Genomic DNA, 24,791 nt, shown 5'->3' on the forward strand with positions numbered 1-24,791 from the left:
AAACACTAATGCAGGATAAACAGTATTAGAAGATGCAATCGTAACATTGCTGACTTCAGGATGGACTTCCTGCTGGTAACAGCAAGTTTAAGCCTGGTGATTAATTAACCTGAGAAGATAGCACTTAAGGAAGATTTAAGACGATCATGTCTGAAATATGATTGTGAGCAGTGCGCGTCTAGAGGGCAGCTGAAGTCCTGCGTTGATTTCACCCTCAGTGACAGTCTTCATTTTCCCCGGAATCACCACCCACAGCTCAACACCTCCAAGGATTAGGAGGGAGTAAAATGGGAATTGAGGGTGGGTGTGTACGTGCGTGAAGAGAAAAATCAGTAGATTTTAAGTTCCTTGCTGGAATTATTTCCGTATTTCAATACGCAAGGTTCCAGTTGCATTTCCTGCACTGACCACCAGGGGCAGTAGACATTCTACGTCCACTTTGGAAGGAAAAATAAAAACACAAAAAACAGATTTTGCCTGGAAACTGAGGGTTGAAAGACTTTAAAATGATTCTTGATTTCAAGTCTCAGTTTTGGGGTGCTCACATTATTCTTGTGCCTATCACCCTCTTGCCAGCCCGTGGTGTGTGTTGGGGGGTTTGGTGCAGGGGTAGGTGGAGGGGTTGGGGGGTTGGCATGGGGATATTGAATACTGTGGCTCTTACTGGAGGCATATGTCGCAGTTTTGAGATGAGCTCAAGGCAGAGATTATGGTGTGTATTTTTCCAACATGGCATACCTCATTCTAAAGGCTCCTTACAATATATGTGGGCAAGGGTGAGGGTTTGCTTAGCTGTTCCCAAAAATGTCATCCCTCACTGGGAAGGACGGATGTGCTGTTCCAGTAGGTCCTTGAGAATGATGGGTTGAATAGGGCCAGCTGGCTCATTACTGCAAGTCCAATCTGAAAGCTGCTATATGGAGGATGGACTTACGAATGTCATGATCGAAATGCAGAATTGGTGACCTGTTCAGACTAAGTGGAAAGTGAGATTCGGGCAGTCGGATGCCTGGCTGTCTCCCTGTCATGATCTACTGCTTGCTGAGTGCCTACTACGTGCCTACGACTGACTTCAATTTATCGGCCCACAGGTTCTTTTGGACCACGGCCGAGTCGCTTTCCCTTCTCTTGTACTGTGTCAGGACGTCTAAGTGCTTCATTCTGGAAATATTTCCCAACTATATATGTGTGGCTGTGGCCACAAATCTCACCCCGAATTTGGCTGCCAGTTCTTCATGACTAAGGGCCATGTACTTAGTATCCTGAGAAAAGGATGTGAGTGTAAAAAAGGTTTTAGGTAGGCATGATTTTATAATAAAACCAAAATGCCTTTGCTTTAGCAGGGTCCTTCCACCTGTAGCATGGTGACTGCCTGGTTGTTTAAAGGCTCTGGATGGCAGAATCAAAGGAACATTTTCCCATGGAGTTCAGTCCACAGCAGTGCAAGAATTACATTGCATGTAGACAGAGGACAGTGAAAGATTGCAATTAACACCCACATAGCACCTTGGGGTTCCAGTTGATGTATTTGGAGAACGCAAGCTGGCCAAAACATTTGTGAAAACTCTGGAGGAACTGAGGACCGTTTCACTCCTACACCAAAGGAAGGACCAGACTGCCTATCAAGCTCCTGCTGACATGGGTTGCTTCGGGCACCTTCTTTGCATACCCTGTGGAACTCAATCACCACCTCACATTTGCCTCAGTTCAGTTAAGGTCTTTCTTGGGTCCCCCTTCTCTGCAGGTCACAGCTGCATCTGGAGTCTCATGTGACAGACAAGGGGAGTGGGTGTGGGACTCTAAACATCCCATATGCCATGTGGCCTGGAATAACTACGCTAGTGAGTGGTGAGGACAAGGGGATCCTTGGACGTTCTAAGACCAGCTTCACAAGGGCACGGGGTATCCAGATGCATAGGAGCCCAGATAGCTCCCTCCACGTGAGTCTTAACTGCATCTTGGTAGCCTTGGGTAACCTTCTATCTTTAACCACCATTTGCGTCTATCCTGTATTATGACTAACATGTAATGGGTGCTTAGTCCACATCTGGCATATTATTTGCTAAGCACTTCCAGCCAATCTGACTTCTCTCTCTTAACATGGTGACCCCTCCCTTACAGAGCAGGAAAACAAGGCCAGGTAGGTGGGGGGAACTCGCCCAAGGCTTCACAGCTAACAAATGATGGGGTGGGGATAGGGACCAAGGCAGTCTCTTAGATCTCTCCAGTCTCCCTTCATCTCTAGGCTTCCTCACTACAGGTCTTTTTACAGAATCTGATGATAGTACTCCCCACTGCTCCCTACCCTGGGGCAGAGGTTGGGAGAGGCCTCTGGAATCTTAACTCCTGTCTGGACTTTGAGAACACCCACAAGACTGATCCCACCCTCCATGCCTTCCTTGATTTTGCTTTATTCTTCCCATGCACATCAGCATGGCTGGGCTTAATGCTGTCTGTACTTTGGACACACTTCTCTTTCCACTAAACTTTCCTTAAAGGTTCAGCTGGAGTCCCAGCTCCTCCAGGATGCTGTCTTGAGTCTCCAGCCTCCTCTGAGTTCCCTTCTCCAAGAAATTCCCCTGGCACTCTCTGGGCTCCTTATATTTGGGATACCTCCCCCATGGCTGGGGACCGTTTCATGTTTTCCTGTGGGTGTCACTGATGCCCCGGTTAGTCTCCAGGGACGACCTTACAGTTCCCCGTGTTTCTCACAAGGCTGAACATGCAGCAGGAGCTCCATAACCACGTGTCTGATTTGCTGATTTTTACAGAGACAGGTGAGAGGCCAGGCCGGGATGGGAGAGACTGAAATGAGGCCCACAGCCTCATTTGGATTTTCTGGAGCTTACCTTTTCTCCCACTGCCGAGCTCTCCCCGTCACCTGCCTGAAGAGAGAAAAAGGGGACGGACTCAGCCACAGCTGGGTGAGAGGTGGGAAAGGGCCGTCTGGGGCCGCTCACGTGTGATTTGAGCATTTGCGAGATCGGTCACTGTACAGTGCGGTCACTGCTCGCCCGGGCCTGCAAGGCAAGGGGGAAGGTGACAGACCGAATCAGGCGGTCCACCCGGCCCGGAAGCCCCGGCAGCCTAGACAGTAACTGAGAACGATCTCCCGCAGGCAGCCAGGCTCGTCCTCTGCAGATCTTGTCTTTTTGTTAAAGGAGAGAGTACTTGAAATGAAGAAGGAAGGATGATTGTGAAGACACGAAATCCCAAAGGAAGAGACAGGTGGAGCAGCCAACACAGGGGAGTGGGTGGGGTGGTGGGTGGAAACAGGGGAGTGGGGGCAGGAGACGGATCCACTGGAGGGGCCGTTTCCCGCTGGCCTGCCACTGCAGCCGGCGCGCCTGCACAAATCACTGGGTCCCCGCGTGATGCCAGACACCTGGCCCACCTGGCCGCTAAGAGGGGAGGAGAGAACAAGAACAGGAAGGATGAGCAGAGGAAGAGAAGGCGCTTCCAAGAAGCCCGGCCACCAGCACCTCCGAGCATCTGCTGCCCGTGTTTCCGGCCCTGCGCGCAGTCCTAAGGTGGACGTTGGACCAGGGGCCCAACTTCTCCCAGGCTGAGGCGTCCGTAAGAAGTCCATAATGAGATGAAAGGATCACTTTGTAACATTAATTTTTTTTTTATTAAGAAGACAGATATTTTATAGTACTTCTTTTTTTTTTCTTTTTTTTTGTAAAAATGGTATACATGAACCAATACAAAATGCGAATGGAACATATGGATATGGAATTTCTTACACCGTCACATCGTTCATGTACACCTTAAAAACAGAACTGGCCTAAAGGGAAAAGTCAGACGTCGGTGTGACTAAAGAACAAGCTTATTTGGCATCAATTATACATCCTTCATTATTTTATATTCCTTTAAAAAACACAAAAAAACAAGTTTGTTCTTTCTTCACTCTAAAAAAAGTGATCAACCTGTACAAAGTAATACTCAACAATACATTTCAAACAGTGCACTGTATACTTAAGAAAAAAATACATAAACCAATATACAACTAAAATCCATAATTTCCTGTTTTTGCTTTGTTTTATTATTATTATTATTTTTCCAATGCGTGGGGCCTACACTTTGCAATCTACCTGAGACGGAAAACACCAATCAAAACACGTGAACCTGAGACATGTCGACACTGTAAGCCATAGAGTCACGTCGGGGCACTGCACTACTGTACACGCGTCGGAACAGAAAGACGGGCGGTCCCCAGAGGTGAGATGCCAATTCGATGAGCAATGGTGGGGTTTTTTTTTTTTTTTCCTTTTTTTTTTTTGTTGTTGTTTTTGTTTTTTTTTTCCTAAAAAGAACAGCTGAAAAAAACCTTTCAACGACATGCTAAATGGTTCTCACCCTTTGATACGATTATACTATGGTCGGAATGGGCGCTAAGGGCTCGGAATAGAGCTGCACATTATAAAATTCGTTGAAAAAGGGATGTTCATTGTGGCTTTTTGTCTTGGTTAAGTGCCTAGGGATAGGAGAGGGGGAAAACAAAATGCTGCTCGATATGGATTTTCTTTTACATACCAGTCCGTTCCCAAAAGGCCCCCATATTGCAATGGTTCTATCAAAGGTTAAAATAAAGACAAGAAAAATAAACACGCTTTCAAATAACAAAGAGTTGACACTTTTTCCCCTTAAATAAATCAGCGTTAAGTTTTCCACATAATGTAACAATAGTAAAAATGCACCTTGCAAAATCCAAAATTACTCACTGAAAATGTTATATAATATATATTTATATATATATAGATCTATCTTTTTTTTTTTTTTTTTTGATGCCATCTTTCCATAGGGACTGTATTCTGGAGTCTGGAGCCTTACCAAAGCACATGGTAAGAGTTTAGTTTTCATCCGTTAGGACTACTTCTAGATTTCCTAGACGTTTCAATGAAAATCCCATTTCTTTAAAAAAATGTCAATGGTAACTGGACTCCTCTTCCTTTTCCCAAGGCTCCCCATCTAAGATATGTTCAAGGTAACTTATTTTAGTAGCTATGCACTATGGCTGCCATCATGCGAGGATCAGTAATTTTTTGGCAGATGGTTCTTAAGGCTGAGGAAAGAGGCCAAGGCTAGTGTATGAAAGGTAAAAAGATAAAAACACTCACATCTGAGTTTTGATTAAGTAACTGAAAAACCCCTACATGCTGTTTTTCCACCTCTGCTCTGACCTTTCGAGAACTGAGATGGACGGCGGGCCGGCCTGAGAACAATACCGACCCTTCTTTTGTGCCTCCTGCCTTTGTCAAGCCAAATCGTAAGGAATGAAAGTTTCACACGGATTCGAGTTGGAAATCCCAGCATGACAAATATCTGTAATATACAGTACATGCAGGCCACATCCCACTGCCTTCCTAACTAAGCACAAAGAAAAAAAAAAAAGAAAGAAAAAAAAAACCTGTCCCATTCAGTCATTCAGACACCACATGGACTTGCTTTTTCCTACAAATTAGTGAGAAGTAAGGCCGATTGGGAAAGGTGGATGGAATCATTTGGAACAGAAATAACCGGAGCAGAACTATCTTTCCCCCCTCCCTACTTCCCTTCCTGTGGCAACTCAAATTCGTCCACTTATATAAAAGGAACAGACCTCACCTGTCAGGTCTGTTTAGGGCACTGAAAAAGGAGGAGCCCTTTCTGCCCCAAACCTTTCTGGACAGCGTGGGGTATTATCTATACTGAGCCGTCTACAGATACAGAATTAAAGACAGTTTCAATCTCATTGTGACACACCTCACTTGCAGATAACCCTGTACAGTAATGTGGTTCCACAGCAAACAGAACAGTTTCTGAATCACAGTCTAAGTTTCTAGTCTTCACTGCTCTAAAGTATTTGAAACATGGGCAGCAGCAAAGAGTTCTCATGGTTTGTTCACCCAAATCTTTACGACAACAGAGAAGAATGCATTATGGATACACTAAATTCTGAACTATGAAATCTAAACTGTGCTGGTTCTCCTTTTATGAAACTGAATTTTGAACAGAAAGCTTCAAAAATAAACAAAGGAAAGGAACAACAATAATAAAATAAGGAGGGTCAAAAGGTTCTAAGGAATCCCAGCAGGCAAATTCCAAAACGGGAGATTATTTTGGGGGAAAAAAAAAATCCAAAACTTTTTTGGGAAAAATAAATTCACACAAAGGAGGGAGGGAAAAGAAAAAAAGGAACGCAACCAACAAACGAAAAACAAGGCACAGAATTTTCTGCAATCTATCCAAACTAAATCCAAGCGTCCAAGTTTGACTTGGTAGGAAGAAATAAAAATTGAAAAACCAAACAATCAGAAAAAGAGGTGTCAAACAGCAGAGTGTACTTTTCAAAGAACATTTCTTTTCGTTTTTTTTTTTTTAACACAGCAAATCCCAAGCCTTCCCAGTCTCACACCTTTCCACCCATTCATAAAAAAACACACGAATTTCTCGCAAGTTCCAATATCACTGTCTCTTTATCATCTAAATAGGGCCAGTTGGACACCTCATTGAAACAAAAGGGCTGATCTAGATGAAGTACTCTTTCTTTTCTTCAGAGTTGTTCTGTCCTCCTTCTGCATTGATTATAGCTGTGTCTGCGTCTGCTGCGTCATCGGCTCCTTTGGCTTCATGAGTGAAGTATGTACCTGAAAGATGAAGGGGTAAAGCACCGTGACTGTCTGATGGCCGCTGTGTAAAGTGGTACAGAGATGGCAACTTGCTTTATGGCCATCATCAGCCGAAGTGGTGTGCAGGCAGCAGAGGGGAAAAAACAATCGGAAGAAGAGAGCGAGGTGGGTGAGACAAATGGGGATCCGGGGGTTCCAAAGGCACCACTCCAACTGAACCGCTGCGATATAATTCAGCAAATGAGACATTAGAGCCGTGATTATGACCAGAGGATGTCAGCAGAAGAAGACGTGAGTGGGAGCTAAAAATGCAGGAAGCTGGAGAGCTGCTGACAGTAAACGCCCAGGACCAATGGCCAGATATGTGCACGTACATGGTTAAAGACCAAAGCAAGGAAGAGCAATTAGCCAATAAATGAATTAGGGCCCTGCTGATTTCCTACCGTCATCTCACATGGTTTATTTGAACCCTTGCCTCCTGTCTTCAGGAAGCACTGCGCCTGTCCATTAGTGAGCATGTGCTTGAACCTGCACAAGTAGGTTTGATTTTTCTTCTGCCTCCCATTGCAGAGTGGGGTTCCAGATCGAGAAACAATTTGATGTTGTATTAGCTGGAAGCAAGGCATGGGATCTGCCTTAAGAAACAAGTGATTCTTGTTTCTGATGTCACTCTAGCTGGGACCCAGATTCATGGATTTGCTAATTGGCACAGCCACTTTATAATGACAATAGACAGAACATTAACGGAGTTGGTGATACTCTTTATCAGCAAGTCCCAACGGTTTACATGGAGAAAGACAAGGGTTGCACCTCTGTATGAAATACAGGTAGAGCTGGCACTGCCCATCATAATCAAATCCCCCTCCTCCCGTTAGGTATTGTACTCGCAAAGATTCTTAAGTAAGAAAAGGCTGTTGAACTTTCACGTTTTCAGAGTGACAGATCCGAGAAGGCAGGTGTTCGGATGGCCCTCCCACGTCCCTCTTTTCTCTGTAGAGTACACCCTCCTCCCAGCAACTCGCAGTATTGTGCAGACTTCAGCCCTGCTTTCTCGCCTGACCTTCCTGGCTCTATCAAGCTTAACACCAAGAGGCTGGGAGTTCTCTGCCAAACAGACTGCCTCTTGGGAGTGGGCAGAGTGTATACAGAGCCCTGGGTGTGGGCAGAAGGACCCCCAGTACGGAGGGCCCCGAACTGTTTTACATTCGAGATGGGCACTTTGGATTCTAAAGGTGATTGTCAAGCACCTTGGACCTCCACTGCTGTGCTCAGGGGACCCACCCTGAACCCAAGGTCTACCATCCGGCAGTCTGCCAGCACCTCGAGTTTATACTACAGGAAAGGCCCGGAAGCCCACTGCACAGTGCTTGAGAAAAATACCCGAGAAAGACCAGGGCCAAAAAAGAAAAGGAAGAATAAATTACCGAGAGGGAGAAGAGGCTCAGAGCAGCGTGGGGTAGAGAGGAGCGCTCGCAAAGATGATTGCCCATCCAGACTGCACGGTTGATAAGTGTGATGATTAATGGCAATTTAAATCAATTGCACTGATAATTTTAAAAATACATATTTATGTGGCTTTTAAGGCATATCAAACCAAGGAAGTATTCCAGCCGCTGTGACCAGCTTACCCAGCGTTGGGGGCCGGGGCACAGGGCTAGCCCACATGTTTCCCGCAAAGCAGGTCACGGGGGTGCTTTTTCCCTGTTTATCATTTTGGGGTTCATGCCACACCTCACACATCAGCCCCTTAGACTTTTTACTCTATCCCTGATGATGGATTATAGAATAATAAACCTATAAAGCTTTTTATTTAAAAAAAAATCCAAATCAAGGAGTGCTACTCATCAACTCTCAGAGTCCTTCCTAATCAGCGGCTGCTAAGATTTTTGTTTTTTTCTTTCCCAGTTCCAAGAATCAAAGAGGCTGTGTGGCCCCAGAAACCAAACTGCCTATTCAAGGACAAGCTTGCCAAGTCCCACAAAGGCAGTGGCCATGGTGACACGAGGCCTCCTGGCTGCCCAAGCTTACAGGAGGCCCCCTGGCTTACCTTTATGTCTGGCAAAATAGCGCCCCAGAATGATGAGCAAACACAGCATGGCAAACACCACCACAGCCACGACGCCGCCAATCACGGCGTGATCCACCGCCCTGATCGCGCCTTCTTCACCTGCTCGAGAATCTGTTGAGATCAGAAGAGGAATAGGGATGTAGAGTCTATTAGGAGACACCAGAAACCCTGGAGACACTGCCTCCAGGATCAGAGGTCACCTTCTTTCTTAATGGAGGAGTCAGGATAGTCGAGATGGATCGAGTGCCACCGAGGGGACCTGTCCAGTGCTGAATTGACCTGTTCTCCCCTCCAGGCAATTTCATTCTAAGCGGCATTGGATGCTAACACGTGTGAACACGCTTAGGGAGCAGAGAGAGAAGAAATAGAGTCTGTCCAATCCTGGCCTGGTCTTGGCGTTCACCCTCTCTGCAACCAGCTGCAGATCCTATGCAGGAGGCTGACCTAACTATTTAAGGGAGTTCGGAAAGGTACCTTCAGGCAGTAACAGGAGCTGTGGAAGGGTGGCTGGAGCATCTTTCTAGAGATGCCCTGCAACTTATTCCCCACTAGGCATTTGCATGGGAAAAGCAAGGAGCTCAAAAGCCCCAGCTGCCTAGAGATAAAACAAGGATTAGGGGACTAGAGACAAGTGACATGCCTGCTACATTTAGGATGTATGAGGGAGTAAGCCTCTGTTTAAAAACCTAAAAACTTATTTCAAAAAAAGACAGCAAGGAATAATTGTCCATTGCCACAGACGGTTTTTCTTTTATTTATTTAACACTCCACGATGCAATTAATTTTCCTTTATAAGCATCACTCCCTTAGGGATGTCTTCTTTCGACTGAGGAACGACATGTTTGGCTGGGGAACAACTCCAAAATGAACCCCGAATGAGCTATGGCCATGCAGAATGGATGTATGGCAGTGTAAACAATTTTAATTTAGGAATGTGGCTACATCACCCCTTGCTGAAATTCTAATGGCACCCGAGATTTATAATGTAGTAAAAAACAATTATTCTCCCGTTGATTAATACATTAACATTTTCGAGTGGAAGCTAAACCATTGTCTTTTTTTTTATTGAGTCAAGTACGACACCTCCATTAAAATGATTTACTAGCTGTACCTTACAATTTAAGCACAGCAGCAACAGAAACGGTAAAAATCTTTTAACTTTACATGATTTGTGAAGTCATATGTGAAGGATTTACCATTTAAATCTTTCAGTACAAGAAGCACATGGCCTATAAATCTGTCCCCGTAGCAGTTGCTGGACGCCTAAGAGAAATGCATTTCACCAGGAAGACGGAGAGTGCAAATTCGAGTCAATTTTTAAGAAAGATTTATCTCTGTCTCTCTCCAAAGAACAGAGCAAATCTCTGAAGCCTCCACCTCTAATAATATTTGAAGTTTATCGATCAAGTGTACAGATCCGTGACAGCTAAAGGTAATGGTGCTCTTTTGAGCCGAAACCTGATACAACGCTTTCAGCAGGAGGGCATGATTTACACTTTCTATCGATATTTCCAATTCTGCTCTGAGATTAAGTACTGAAGGATGTGGGGAAATAACTCGTGACTGAGGGTTCCATGAAAAGTGTTTTAATTAAAAGAGTTTAAATTAAAAAATGGAGTATTTAAAGTGTTTCATTAAGTTACCATTGGAAGGACGACCAAAAAAAAAGAAAAAAAATATCCCCACTCCAAACCCAAACAGAAATGTGGATGGAATCGGAGGCAGCAGCGGGTCGCCCAGGACAACAGGATGATGGGAATTTAATTGGAGAATGGAGATGGGTTGGAGGCAGAGTGCACTGCAGCCAATTAGCCAGATCTGTGACGCACGGGCCCCTCCAGCCACACGTCTAATAAGCTCGCCTTGAAATGTGGCAGAGAGGAGCCTCCCCTTGCATCCCAAAGTGCTGCCTACTGCAGAGGCGGCAGCCTCCGTGTCTTGAAAGTCATTTCAACAAGGCAGAACTCAGCTACGGAAACTTTTTTTCTTTTCTTCTTTTAAGACAACAGGGCTTGTTGAAGGGGCGCGCTCCCAGGAGGACATACCACGACACACGGTACCTGCTGGAGGGTAATGCTTTACACACCAGAGACTCTCACCCCAACTGCACAGGTTCAAAATTGCTCACAGGGAGACCAAAGTCATGGATAAGCCAGAAAGCTGTGCTTCCCTTAGGGAGCTGTCAAAACAGGGGCTCTTGTGGGAATGAGAATTAACTCCTCTCCAATGGCCACAAGCTTCAGACCTATTGAAATATGAGGCTCTTTCAACTAACTGCCTGTGTCTTAGAATGGGGTAAGAAAAACAAAGTGATTCCAGCTACTGAGCAGCGGGGAAAGCTGGGTTCGAGAGGTGAGAGGTGAAGAGAGGTCTGGTCCCAGGAAGATGGAGCAGAGAGAAGCTGCCCCTTCTAGACTTAACCCACTGAGGGAAGCACTCTTGTGCTTTCTGTTCCAAGACTGCCTCCTCCATGCCGAGGCGCAGGACCATCCTAGAAGCCTAGGGAAAGAAAGCCAGAGAGAGAGAAGTGGGGAGGGAGGGAAGAGAGATGAAGAAGGAGGGGGAAGCTCTGATAAGAGAAACCAACCAACCAACATCATAGGGCACACAGCTATGGGATTGATTTATCCAGCCCCAAATCATTCATTTGGCCTTTGCTTTCCAGGAACTCAGAGCTGAAGAGGCTCATTTCTCCTTGTCCTGTGCCCACATTAAATACCTGGGTTCTAGTTATCTTTCCCATCCTCAGGGACATACATATTTTATAGATACTTATTTATATGGGTAATCTCTCCAGCTATCTTCCGATACTCACTTTGATCAGAAAGTTTACTACCACCACTTAATCACTGAGACATCTCTCCTGCCTTCAATTATTGTGGACGGACACAGAAGGTAAGTGGTGTTGAATGTACAGGGCACAGAGTGGGCTGCAGCTCTGCCCCACCTCTTTCCATCCCTGGCCTGCCCCGGAGTTTACTGCGGGAGGCCCTGATACAGTCCTGGCCGTCCTCCAGCGTCTGGTGTGGCCTGGCATCCTCTATGAAGAGTGGCGCTGTCTCCAGACTTGTCTCATTCCTTTCTGTGTGTCCACGTGTGGGCTGAGTGGGGAGTTTTTCTAGTGTCGTTGATTGGTCCAAGGTTAGGTAACTCAGTTAGTAAAGAATCTGCCTGCAATACAGGAGACCCTGCTTCCATTCCTGGGTCAGGAGGATTCACTGGAGAAGGGACAGGCTACCCACTCCAGTATTCTGGCCTGGAGAATTCCATGGACACAGGAGCCTAGCAGGTTATAATTCATGGGATCTCAAACAGTCAAACGTGACTGAGCGACTTTCACTTTTTGGGTAGGGGGCCCAGGTGAAGGCTGGTTCCCTACCCCTGGATGCAGTGGGCTGGTGCCTCACTCACAGCCCTAAGCAGTTACACAGGATGCTATACAGACAGGAGCCAGGTACAGGAGTAGAGTGCAGACTGGAGCCCAGAACAGTGTCGCCAACCAATACAGCATAGGTTCCCACAAGGTCCACTGGCCAAGTGACCTTCCTTGTCCTGCTCACAACTGTTCATTGAGCAATTACCTCACAGAGAAAACTGTGGAAATGCCCCTGCCTTTCACCATTGCCCACACATCCTTCTCCTTGCAGGGTTCAGAGCCTTTCCCTAGAGTCCCATCAGCTTCCCTGGGGAACATCCTCTCCAGATTTTAGGCTCGCTTTTCGAATCAGGCAGAGAAGGAAACTGACAGATTCTACAGCCGCCCTCACTTCTACACTGTTGTTGTTCAGTCGCTAAGTCGTATCTGACTCTTTGTGACCCCACAGACTGTAGCCTGTCAGGCTCCTCTGTCCATGGGATTTCCCAGGCAAGAACACTGGAGGGGGTTGCTATTTCCTTCTCCAGGGGATCTTCCTGACCCAGGGATTGAACGCATGTCCCATGCATTGGCAGGGGGATTCTTTATCGCTGAGCCACCAAGGAAGCCCTAGCTTCTACATTACCTAATGTATAATCTAGCTAGCTGCTGGGAAATTGCTGTATAGCACAGGGAGCTCAACCCAGTGCTGTGATGATCTAGAGGGGTGGGGAGTGGGTGAGAGGAAGGCTCAAGAGGGAGGGAAATATATGTATATTTACGGCTGATCCACATTGTTGTACTGCAGAAACCAACACAACATTGTAAAGCAATTATCCTCCAATTAAAAATTTAAAAATTACTTATTAAAAAAAGTATGTGGGCATTAAAGCAGTAGTAAAGCATTAAAGTGCATTAAAGCACTGATCCTCAGGCAGTGGGCAGCTCTTGGTTTAGAAGGGGGTGTTTTCCTATCTTTAAGAGACATGATTGTCCCTCTCAGTACAGGTGTAAGTGTTCACTTCTGCTGAGAGTTCCTCATCCATCACTTCTCACGGGACTTCAGGTAACTCAGGCCCCATCCTTCCATGAGCCGGATTTTCAGGGGCACTATGTAGCTGCTGGGAAGTGTCAACTCAGAGATGGGGCACAATCCTTCCCGCATCGTCCCGTGCTGCAGGCCCTGCAGGTGCTCAGCGTGACATGAGACTCTTTAAGGACAGATCAATCATGGACTGTTTAGTATTCGTGAGTTAGCTCTTCTTTGGGCCAAAAGCTGGGACAACTTGACTCCAGGTGAGGGTTTATGAGCAGCTTACAGAATACTAAGTTGGCTACCACTGCTTGTTTCAACTACCCGGTCACAGTTTCAACTACCAGGGGTTCCCATCAGCATCTTAGAAACTGCAAGGACGAAAAATTTCAAAGACTGTCCCAAAAATGATGCCAGGACCTGCTCAGTTTTCTTTACTTTGGGCCGGGCGACCTGGCTTGATCCTTTTCTCATGGGCAGTGTGCAGGGGGTAAATTCTAAAGGCACTCGTTCCCTAGGGCCCGACAAGAAAGTGACTGCTAGGGAACTTCGGTCTCCTTCTTCTCTCTCTGGGGGCCTCCACTTTCTCTACTTGCTCTTATTCCCCAAATGTCTTGCCAGGGTCTCCTGAGTGCCGGGCTCTGGCAGTCACACTGCCTGTGTTAAAACGGGGTACTTTAACAGATCCCGGTTTCTATGGCTACTTTACCACCTGGCACGGGACGCCTGACATTAACTGCTGTGTGAATGCCTTAATCATGGATCTGTGAAAAGCCTAGAAGCCTCCTCTGCCAGAGGCAGAGATCCATGGATAGCCACGAAATGGCCAGGATGTCCTAGACAAGCTCCTGGCAGACAGGGAGCTTGGCAGGGGGGTCGCTGAGCCAAGTGCCCACTGCAGCTGTAGCCGGGCTACCTTCAGCCCAGGCCACACGGACAGGACACTAAGATTGTCACCTTGGAGGAGCCGAAGTGTGATATAGTCATTCAGTTCAAACACACGGACGACCACCCTACCTTAGCTTCCTTCACATTTCTCCCCTCCCTTGGCCTTGGCTAGAAGGCATACTCAAAAACTTGGGGAGAGCTAATACTCCCCTTAAATGCACATACTATTTTTTAACAAAGGTTATAAACTACCCGAGGTCTCATCTTTAAAATTAATACCGAAGACATGGGGGAGGTTCTAAGGAGATGGGTCTTCCTACCTGCACTTATTGGACTATCCTATATTTAACCTTCTGCCATTTCTCTATGAATGACCGTTGCCTGTTGACCTTCGGAAAAAGTGAAACAGTTGACTTTTCCCAACAGTTCTGTCACTTGCTTTCGTTCTATTCTTTTTTCCTGGGCTGAGGTCTGATTGGACAAGTGAGTTTAATTAGAAACTTCGAGAAGCAGTATTCATAGCGGAAATGCTGCCCCCTGGGCTACAGGGATTACTCGATCTCAGAAGTTGCTTAATGACTATGACGTCATTTGCTGCTTTTTACCAGAAAGAAAGAAAAAGCTTGACAGTGGATTTTTCATATCCGGGACGAAACCAGAATCTGACCTCAAAGATAAAACCAGTCCCCAAACCTGGCACCATCTGAGAACTGCAGCTTCTCATTCTCATCACCTACTGTAGCTCCCATCACGACAACAAAAATAAGTGTGCATTTTAAAAAGCACAACTTTATTACTGAAGGGGAACAAACTGAATGGCATGCGCTGACAAAATGCCACATTATTTGCTAATCCTAATATGTTATTCTTCTTTAAGATTTGCTTTTCTCAGCACCAATTCAATTATAGATGCTACAAATCCTTCTGACATTTAATTCCCTCTTGTCAGAGAGTAGTAAATGTACACAGTACATGCACAGCTTTCCCATTAAGATGTTAATACATATTGGAGCACACCGGCCTCCATGCAGCATAACCTTTCTTTTCTGTCTTCTGAGAGAGTGGAAGGGAAGGAATAAATGTAAGGCAAGAAAATCATGAAGGTTCTCAAACAGCATCCCAGGCATCTAAGACTATCCCTCGGCTGCATCTCATTCTAGCAATGTAGCTCCAGCTATGCTAACATTTCAAAAGAAGTATGTTAATCTACTTAAAGAAAAACTGCAGTCATCATCATCACCATCATCCTGCCGCCCAGAGCTCCGTAGGCATTCACTGACATCAGAAGCACTGCTCACGGGCTCTGGTTGTATAATGATCAGGACCGTGCTCTTAGGCAGTTACTATTTTTTCCTCCAGAAAGAGGCCCGAACAGCAGATGCCAGAAGAGATAGGAGCTCACCTTCGGTGTGGCCTGCTGGAAAGTGCACTGGACTTGCCCACAGCCTTCTAGACCAGGCTAGAAGCTGGGCTTCGCTGCTTTTCTGTGTGACTTCAGGCAGGTCAGTGAGCCACTCTCAGCCACTGAGCAGAGACATACAATTCAGAGGACTGTTTTGAGGAGCCAGTGTGTTGCTGAATATGAAGGGGCCTCTCTGGGCTGGGGCTTGGCATGTCACAGCCACTCAACAGGTGTCTGTCAAATTGAAATCCACTGTCATAAAGCCCAAGGCAGGCTTTATTCCAGTTCTAATCACTGATTCCAGGCAAATACTACAGCACTTTGGAGTAAGGGCTGTACTGCACACAGTGCTGTTCTCAGAGGCTAAGATGCCCCAGAGACATTAGCTGAGGTGAAATCACCAAGCCCCTTCTTTTCGTTTATGCAGAACGGCACACAGTGTGACTGGTGGTCCGGGGTGGTGGTCAAGGCTGTGGGCCTGCCGAAGGCCACCCCGTCCAAGTCCCAACTCAGGTGTACCATTTAAGCATCAGGATATTAAGCTCTTGTTGTCAGCTAAGCATGAGAACAAGACTTTTTTTTTTCCCCAAATGCTGATTTCTCTCCCTTCTCAAGTGACTTGATTTTGTTAATTTAACCAACAGTGGAAGTGACTTGATGCAACAGGATGCAGATGCTCCCAAGGCATTAAGCATCACCAGAGAGACTACAAGGCACACTCCTGAGTCCTCTCTACTCATCTCATGATGAGGGCTTAGAAGTGTGCTCGCCCTTTCCATTTTAAGCAACAGGAAGGCACTGACGATGAGACTGGAGTTTCCCTTAAAGGAGCAGACATCTGATAAAGAGGGCAAACTTGTGAAGTATTTCCAAACATACATTTCCCACTCGAATCTCTCTCTAGAGAAAGATGCGTCAGTGGACCTCAGGCATTTGGGGGTGTGAGGATGGATTAATGAATATGGTGAAGTCACCCCAAAGCAGTGTCCAACCTGTAGAACTGGAATTCACATTTTGTGTTGGAGCCCGCCAACTTATCAATTTGGAAGGAAAAGTTCCTATTTGATGGTCTCCTTCCTCCCCATGGGGGACACAGTAGCATGTTGGATTATGGGAAGATCAGCAACATCACGAAATTCAAACTCACGTGGTAAAGTCATGGGCGAGCTGGCACGGACCCAGTATGATTTGCCAGTCTACTGCCTTATATTAAATGGGATTTTGAAATAAGGGAATCTACATGTTTTAATCCTCTGCAACCCAACACCTTCCCATGGCATTTAGGACCGGCTCAGGGGGCAATCCATCCCACAATTTAGGAGATCAATGGGATAATGGTACTGAAAGCAACTTAGCAGTTTAAGGTCGACACTGGATGGGAAAGAGCTTGATTCAATGCTGGAAGACATCTTTCCTGGTTGTCAGCAATATGCCTGATGGGCTCTGGAGAAACCAACTTCCCCTGCCTCTTTCTTTCCAAGCACAGACTGAATCAAAAAGGGCCCAAGAGGAAAGGATTCTCAAGATCCCAGAACAAAGGGAAGCGTGGATTTCACAGGGGAAGGATAGTCACTTTTTAAACCAAAGTCTCTGTATCCTAAAAAGGCAGGAAATTCTATGTTTAAATTCTGATTCTGTCTCTTGAGTAAATCATTTAATCTCAGGAGCCCCAGCGTCTTCATTTGTAAACAGCCCTTCCTCAATGATCTCACAGGATTTTCGGGACGAGCCTCCCACACTGGCTCACGCTTGTCTCTTGGTCTTCCTGTCCCACTGGCCTCCCCTGGTGCGCACTGGTGCCCTCCACCTCTTCCCAGGAAGGTTATTTGCTTTCATTTTACCCAGCTGTATTTTTCTGACATTTCACTGTGCTTTGAGCCTGTCTCCTGGACAAGAGCGTAACTGTGTAAGGGCAGGGTCCTGGCGTGTGAAATCTGGGGCAGCTCCAGCCCCTGGTTGGTTTTGTTCACTGCTGCATCCCTGGTGCCCAGAGCAGGGCCTAGCACATAGGAGCTCAAACAACTGCTGAACAGATGCAGATCACTGGGACTACGTGTGTGCATGAGCTAAGTGCTCAAGCACTATACAAATACAAGCTAAAGAAAACCTCACTTGAAATTTAGGGGCCATATCTTAAATTTGTCTACATAGTCCAGCTGGGTTTTGATGTTTTTATCATCATTATTATTACTAGTCTAACAACAACAACAAAAAATGCAATTGCCTGTTTGCAAATCTAGGCCATACTTTATGTGGGAGCCAGTGAGGAAAGAGTCCCCCCAAATACTAGGTCTACTGACAGTTCCTTACACATATTTTAAGCAAGTTAAGTCAGACTTTGAGGACACCCACCAGACAGATGGCCGTATATTCCACCCCAGAACTGACAATCTGGATCTGAAGGCCTTTCAGGGCTTCCATTAAAGGAAGTGTTAGTTGCTCAGTTGTGTCCAACTCCTTGCGACCCCAAGGACTGTAGCCTGCCAGGCTCTTCTGTCCATGGAGTTCTCCGGGCAAGAATACTGGAGTGGGTTGCCATTTCCTTCTCCAGGGAATCTTCCCGACCCAGGGATCAAACCCAGGTTTCCTGCACTGCAGGTGGATTCTTTCCGTCTGAGTCACCAGGGAAGCTCCATTAACTAAACCATGACCATAGTTTAAGCCTGTGTTTTCTCTGTAATCCATTTAAGGGACTAGAGCTAGCTCACCTAGATCCTTCCTTAACAACTAACATGAATTATCAGGGCCACTTAGAATTTGCCTTCCATCCACACTTTCCTATGGATTGTGAGGGAGAAGTTTTTTCTTCCAGATCACTTTCTTGTATTAGGGCCGGAACTGAAAACATGTCTTTGGGAAGCATGAGAGCTCTGAAAGTTCTTGTTGGTGCCTTTGCTTCAAAAGCAGAAGCCTGATGGATTGCTCTGATTGTGCTGGAGGGCTATTCTCTGGCACGCTGTATATTTACCACCGTACTCCACTAAACAGTCCCCAAAGGCCCTTCCATCGCTGAAGGGAGCAAGGCAGTTGGAGACATTTTTTAAAAAGTTTTAAAGTAAAATAGAAGGATAAATAGGCTTGAAGCCATTCTATTCCACATGGGTGGCAATAACCACCAGCTGTCACAGGGAAACAGCAGATGTAATTGATAAAACAATTGAAAACTCTTGTGGATCCATCATCAATAAAGTTAACACCCAAAAAGTCAATGAAAGGGTTCAAAGTAGAACTGGAGAAGCTCCCCAGGCCCACCAATAATTAAATCACTGAACTACACACAAGCATAATTTTTTAATGCAGATTAAAGAGGAGGATCAGCTGGGCAACGTGCTTTGCTGGGTGAGGCTGGGGCACCATATGGTGCTTATGAAACTGTCATTAGCCGAGGTGGCAGTGGTGAATGGGGGAGGAGGGGGGCAGGGGCGAGCAGAACACAGACCAGCGTTATTCTGAAGGAAAAAGCAGGATGTACCATTTATCCATAGCAAGAAAAGAATGAAATTTCTACCCAGATGGAGCAGGGAATGGATGGTAATATTATTCATTACCACAGTTTAGCATTAAATGTGCAACACCTCCTCTAATTTATTGATGGACTGTTTAAGACGGGTGTTAACCTGTTTGTCTTGTCTTATAATTGAATTCAGTCTCCAGGCTACAGAAATTTGAGAAGTTCATCCTTTCTCAATCAATATGCTCCCCTTCAGTGACCCATTTCAAGACAGCTTCATAAAAAATAATGTATTTTGTTTTAATAAATTTAAACACTATGACAGCTGCTCAATTTTTATTGGGTGTTTTTTTTTTTTTCCCTTCAGACGTCTCTTTGCTGCCGAGTGAAGCCATGCTCACAATCAATAGTAATTGATTAATCAGCATCCCCTTTGAACAAAGGTGCTAATCAGTTTTTGATTAGTTCATCAAACCAGATGCAAAGGCAGCCCAGCCCCTGCCTGATGGATCATCAGGGTTCTACTTGACTTATGGCTTCCGTGCAATGTGTGACTGCAGTGTTCCTGGATAGGGAGGGGGGAACAACGTAATTATTAATTTAACCGAATTATTATGAACACAAACAGTTGTTGGTTTATTGCTCCCGACTCAGGGGTGATTGATAGAGCTGCGGCAAGGCTGCATCTGACTTGGTGCAGAGCTGAGAGACCCAGAGTAGTCTTTAATTGATGATGCTGGAGGAAGGGGTAATGGCTGCTTTAGTCCCATTTTCCTAAGGAGGAGAAAAATGACTTCTGCATATCTGAGTGATCCTTGTCTGGCTGATATGCCAAGAGGGATCAGGGCCAAGGAGAACTCAGTCCCTTCTTAGGATCCTTGAGACGATCCAATTGCCACTGCGTCACAGGGCTGTTTTATTTAGGGTCAGGGTCAGAAATGAGTGGACTACTTACACTCAGCATGATATTCTAAGCAGGGAGAGGACTCATCTACTCTCACTTCAAAAAAAAAAGATCAGGCTAACATTTTTGCAACTTCTCTAAATCCATCACAAATGGGAGGCAAAAATAAAACACTGCTTTGATGGCCAGCTATCTTTCTAATCTTCTATTTATTTATCTATCTAAATTCCTTGGGATTTGGAATTTATTTATTCACCCAACAAGCATCAGTTGAGAGCTTACATAGTCTATACCCTGACAACAGGTGTACAGCAGTGAACGAAACTGATATGGCCTCCTAGAGCTTCCACTCTGTGGGAAAATCCAACAGTTCAAGTTCAAACTGGGACACGCTACATAGCAGAAAAATAAAGGCATCCTTGAGGCTTCACAGCACAGAGGAGGCAATATATCCATTGACTGTGAAAGACCGTGGTACTATCTCATTCTCTCACTGGATAAGTAAGACCTGTAGTTAAAGCCACATCTCAACAACCAACTATTCCAGGGAGCTGCAGTGAAATCTCTCCAAGAAGGGCAACATGGAACCCTTGTTTCCAAATGGCTAGAGTCAGCATATACGGTCCTATGCCTTGGTTTCTCCTAATGAGGAAGGGCCCTTCCTTACAGACTTATTAAGAAGCAACTGATCAAAATGTTTCAGAAGCTGTAGCTGGTTGGCAGTGAAGTACCAGGACATCATGGGAGATCATATAATTGTTTAGCTCTGACCATTTTAAATCTCCTTCCCCTCCTTTTTAGGATATGCTTCTTCTTCTGGATTAGTAACACCTAAATCCTAGAATCAAGCATGAAACCTACTTTTGCAAGAGCTCAGTGTGCTGTGAAAAAGGTCTGAGGTGGATAATTAGTTTACATCATGGTGTGTGACAAAACAATTACCCCCCTCCCTTCCTCTCTTCCCCTCCCTGCCCCCTCCTAAGATTAACTATGACCTGGCTTTTCTAGTATATTCCACAGAAGGGGATGATCAATATGAGCTTTTTTTTTTTTTTTAAATAAAGATCTTGTCTCATAATCCAACATCCTTAAAAAGCTTTGAAATGCAACAAATTTTCATGAACCATTATATACTTAGAACATAAAAACTATTTTAAGCCACTGAACACAGTGGCTTTAGCGCAATCCCAAAGATGATTTGACCTCTACTGCTTTACAGAGTCAGCCCCCAATCTGAAATATACATGCAATATACAATCAGAGAAATACACAGGGAAGAGAGGTGGGTGGGGAGGAAGAAAGTGTTAATAAAAATCTGTTCTTTCTTTAGTCTCAAAACCCACAGTTTTGAATTAACTGCTCAGTGATCCAAATGGCCATGTTGTGGAAATGGACGGAGGGCCCACAGGTTGGACACTGCAGAGCCTTTTACCTAATAACTAGCCCTTACCTGAGAGGTCCTCACTGTCCAGTTCTTCTGCGGAATTGGGCAACTGAGTAAGGCCTTACAAGTAAAAACAAATCGTTTTTCTTTTCATTCCTCAAGGGACATAAACAAAACACTTAAAAACTGAGGATGAATTTCTTAAAAAATTAAAAAAAAAAAAAAAAAACATGAGCCAAATCTCTTGCCATCTCTCTCTCTTTTGGAGAGCTTAAATGTATTAATCCATAAGTACATTTCTCCAATCATTTCATTTTGTTATGGATACGCAATCGAGGCAGAAAGATTCCTCAGTCTCCACTTTCAAAGCACATGAAACATGAAGGTGAATGTTTCAAATCACTCATTCATAACAGCATGCAGAAAGAAAAAAAATAAAGCCTGATTGTTCGCTGTCGATGCTCTGATAGAGCTCTTAAATACAAATATATTTAGATGTTACATACTGATGTATGTAAGTTTTAGTTCACATTTTACTATAAATTGAAATTCCTGGCCAAGACTGACAAACACAGTTCATTATCAGTTGATGATGATCTTGGATCATTTATTTCAAAATGGTGCGGCATCTGCTAACTGCAGATTGCAGGTTATGCTTTCATCAGAAAATCTGATTTGCAAAATATTTTTCAAAAAGAGATTTAAAAAACCAGTGGTATTCCTGGAACAAAAAAAAAGTAACCCTCAAAGCTGAAAAAGCAGTTAGGTCAGGAGATAATCAACTGGAGCCTGAAATGCCTGTATCTGAGTTAGCACCAATGCTGGCCAGCTGGGACAGCTCTCAGCTAGCTGTGTTTGGAAGGGAAAGAGGTGAAGGTAGAAACAGATAAACCACGGGGGGCTTAGCGAGTAGACGGCCTCCCTTTCCTCTTGCTGTATTTGCCGGCTACTCCCTTTAATGAAGTTAAAAGCACCACAAAATATTAGGCAATCAAGGGGGCCTTTACTTGTTTCTCCCTGTTTAGCTCAAAGTCATGTCTGGTTTGAGCAGACCTGCTCCAGGTCCCCTTGTCTGCACAATAATTGGCTAATATTTCTCCAATGAGATTTGTCACTTTTGAAGATACCTGTGGACCTGTTAAACTGGAATGAGGGGCGTGCTTTTTTTTTTCCCCCCATCTTTCTCTTTTCTTATGGTCAAGCACAAAATATACTCAGTAAGTATTTGCTGAATTAATGATTTGGGAGTAATGCTCAGTGAACTGCCAGCAAGAGCATAATAGCAACTAAAACAAATGCTTTAGAAATAAGCAATGTCAAACTGATCACATGATTCAAAAGGTCCCAAATCAACAGAAACACTTATGTAGAAATGGACAGTAAAAGCTTGGATTTTGTAAGTTGTTTTATAAAGAAACCAAATGAATATTGATAGCTCAGTCATGTCTGACTCCTTGCGACCCCATGGACTATATAGTCCATGCAATTCTCCAGGCCAGAATACTGGAGTGGGTTGCTGTAGATCCAGGGGATCTTCCCAATCCAGGGATCGAACCAGGGTCTACTGCATGCAGGCAGATTCTTTTACCAGCTGAGCCACAAGGGAAGCCCAAGAATACTGGAGTGGGTAGCCTATCCCTTCTCCAGCAGATCTTCCACACCCAGGAATCAAACCAGGGTCTACTGCATGCAGGCGGATTCTTTACCAACTGAGCTATCAGGGAAGCCCCTTTATAAAGAAGCCAAATGAAAATTGATAGTTAGGTTGGTGCTGTGAAAGAGTCACATGAGCTCCTGAAGAATTTCTATCATGACCCTTGGGTGCCAATATTCAAGGACATGTGCCAATTAAACATGGGAGGATTCAAAATTCATGGATGTTCCCAAACTATGCATTTAGGCAACCATGGGAAAGCAATGAGTAATGCAATAAATTACAGAGGCAACTGAGTAGGGATGTTATGCACTGGTTCTGAAATCTGATTGGTTGAAAGTGTTCTCATTTCTAATTGGCTTTATTCATTGTATAAAGACGGATGAACACAATTATTTGAATAATTGTTATAAATGGGCAACATAAAGAACTTCTTTGTAGTTAATTATGAATTTGCAGTTCTCAGGAGGCTAATCCCTCACTTTTACGTGGCCCAATGAATATCAAAGCATTCTACATACGTGCCTGGCACCCACTGAACCATATTAAACGAGGATGTTTCAAGTAGGCAGCTCGACTGCTGAAGGCTTGTTTCCCTGGGGAGGGCATTAGAAAGCTAATTTTACAAAATAAAGACAAATATGTTTATGAAATATCATTGATATGCAAAGTTTCCCATTAAAAAGTGACAGACAGTTTATACACACCTCATTAAAGATGAAACTGTCATTTTTAATGGCATAAACTTTAAAATATACCAAATCATCTGGAATCTACTGCTCATATTACATCTGAAAGTGGGAAGCCATTTAGGTTACTGGTGTTAAATTTATTTTTGCACGACTATTGCTCATTTTATGAAACTATAGTGCTCCTCCATAGCTGGCTAATTTCAGAATAAATATAATTAGGAAGAGTTTACTGAAGCACTGAGTGTACACGTAAAGACAAGCAAAATTTACCTCCTAAAATTGCTTTGGCTTAGGTAGTTTTCTTTCATGATAAAAATTATACAGCTCTCATTTTCTCAAAGAAAAAGACAAAGATGCATTTTATGAGGCAGAGAATAGTCTTCAAAAGGAAACTCCGCCATTTAACAATAAGTGGGAAATTACTTCTGAGTTTTGCTCTTATCACTTGTTGAAACCTTTCCTCGTCACTTCAATTAAAATGTATTCAACACATTTCTCTAAACTTCGTTAAACAAATGAAAGTTTACTTTTGGTCCACATGGAATTTTCTTTTGAGCAATTAATAAAATCCTGAGGTGCAAACATGATGATTTAATGCATGAGACTCATCTCTTCCACAGACAGGAATCTCACTTCTTTGTGATGCGATTATGGGCTGCCTATCCCATGCTTTTCTGCAGACAGTGCTTCTGCTATTGGGATAGCTACTCCTCCTTTCCAGCAGAAATCACTGGCTTCTAAAACTGGTATGAATGGCATGGCAATTTTAAACCAGGTTAAGGAAAACTTCAAAAATTAGAAACAGCAAGAAATCCTAGAGATATTTAAATAAATTCAAGGTCAAGTGAAATCTGAATCTTTGGGGTTGAGCTCATCAGGGTTTCCCCCCTTTTTTTCCCTGAAACTTCCAAAACAGAATGATCAAATAAAACCTCTAGGAAACAAACAACTTCCCACTGGCCCTAGTATTATTCCCATTATGAAAAAGTAGGCGATGGTCTCTCTCTTACCTAAGCAGCACACATCTGATCACTTGGCCATATTATGGAATCTGTTACTTCCATCACCAGCCATTAAGAGTTCAGACGCCCCCGGTTGTTTTATTCTAAAAGCTCAGTCAGTCATCCTGTTCTTCCTGCTTTGTCAGCTTTTCTGGAGAGTTTTCCCCTTCATCCCATTAGCAGAAATTTGGTTCACGCCGTTAAACAGTAGCATATTGTTTGCAAACTGCATAGCAAGGCTGAAACACAATCTTCAGGTCCTGCAGCCATTCGTAAATCGTTAGCTTGGTTCTTGAGTAGAACACACATGTCTGCAGAGTCCCTTGACTGAATGACAGCCTTCGAATG

At 44.5% G+C, this 24,791-nt stretch overlaps 1 protein-coding gene across 3 annotated transcripts in view; it reads right to left on the reverse strand.

Moving 5' to 3' along the window:
- Positions 1-3,614: 3,614 nt before the first annotated feature.
- Positions 3,615-24,791, reverse strand: part of CADM1 (cell adhesion molecule 1) — a 353,858-nt gene continuing 332,681 nt past the window's right edge. For 2 of the 3 annotated variants that reach the window (XM_010830370.1, XM_010830371.1), the window contains 2 exons: positions 8,659-8,790; positions 3,615-6,629 (listed from right to left, as the gene is read on the reverse strand). In XM_010830370.1, coding sequence (XP_010828672.1) covers positions 6,511-6,629; positions 8,659-8,790 — 251 coding nt within the window. In that variant the 3' untranslated portion in view covers positions 3,615-6,510. Of the gene's footprint in view, positions 6,630-8,658; positions 8,791-21,162; positions 21,217-24,791 lie in introns of all 3 variants that reach the window. The other variant, XM_010830369.1, reaches the window with a different exon arrangement.

This window comes from Bison bison, unplaced genomic scaffold (assembly GCF_000754665.1).
Source record: "Bison bison bison isolate TAMUID 2011002044 unplaced genomic scaffold, Bison_UMD1.0 scf7180017864518, whole genome shotgun sequence".
NCBI classification, from domain to species: Eukaryota; Metazoa; Chordata; class Mammalia; order Artiodactyla; family Bovidae; genus Bison; species Bison bison.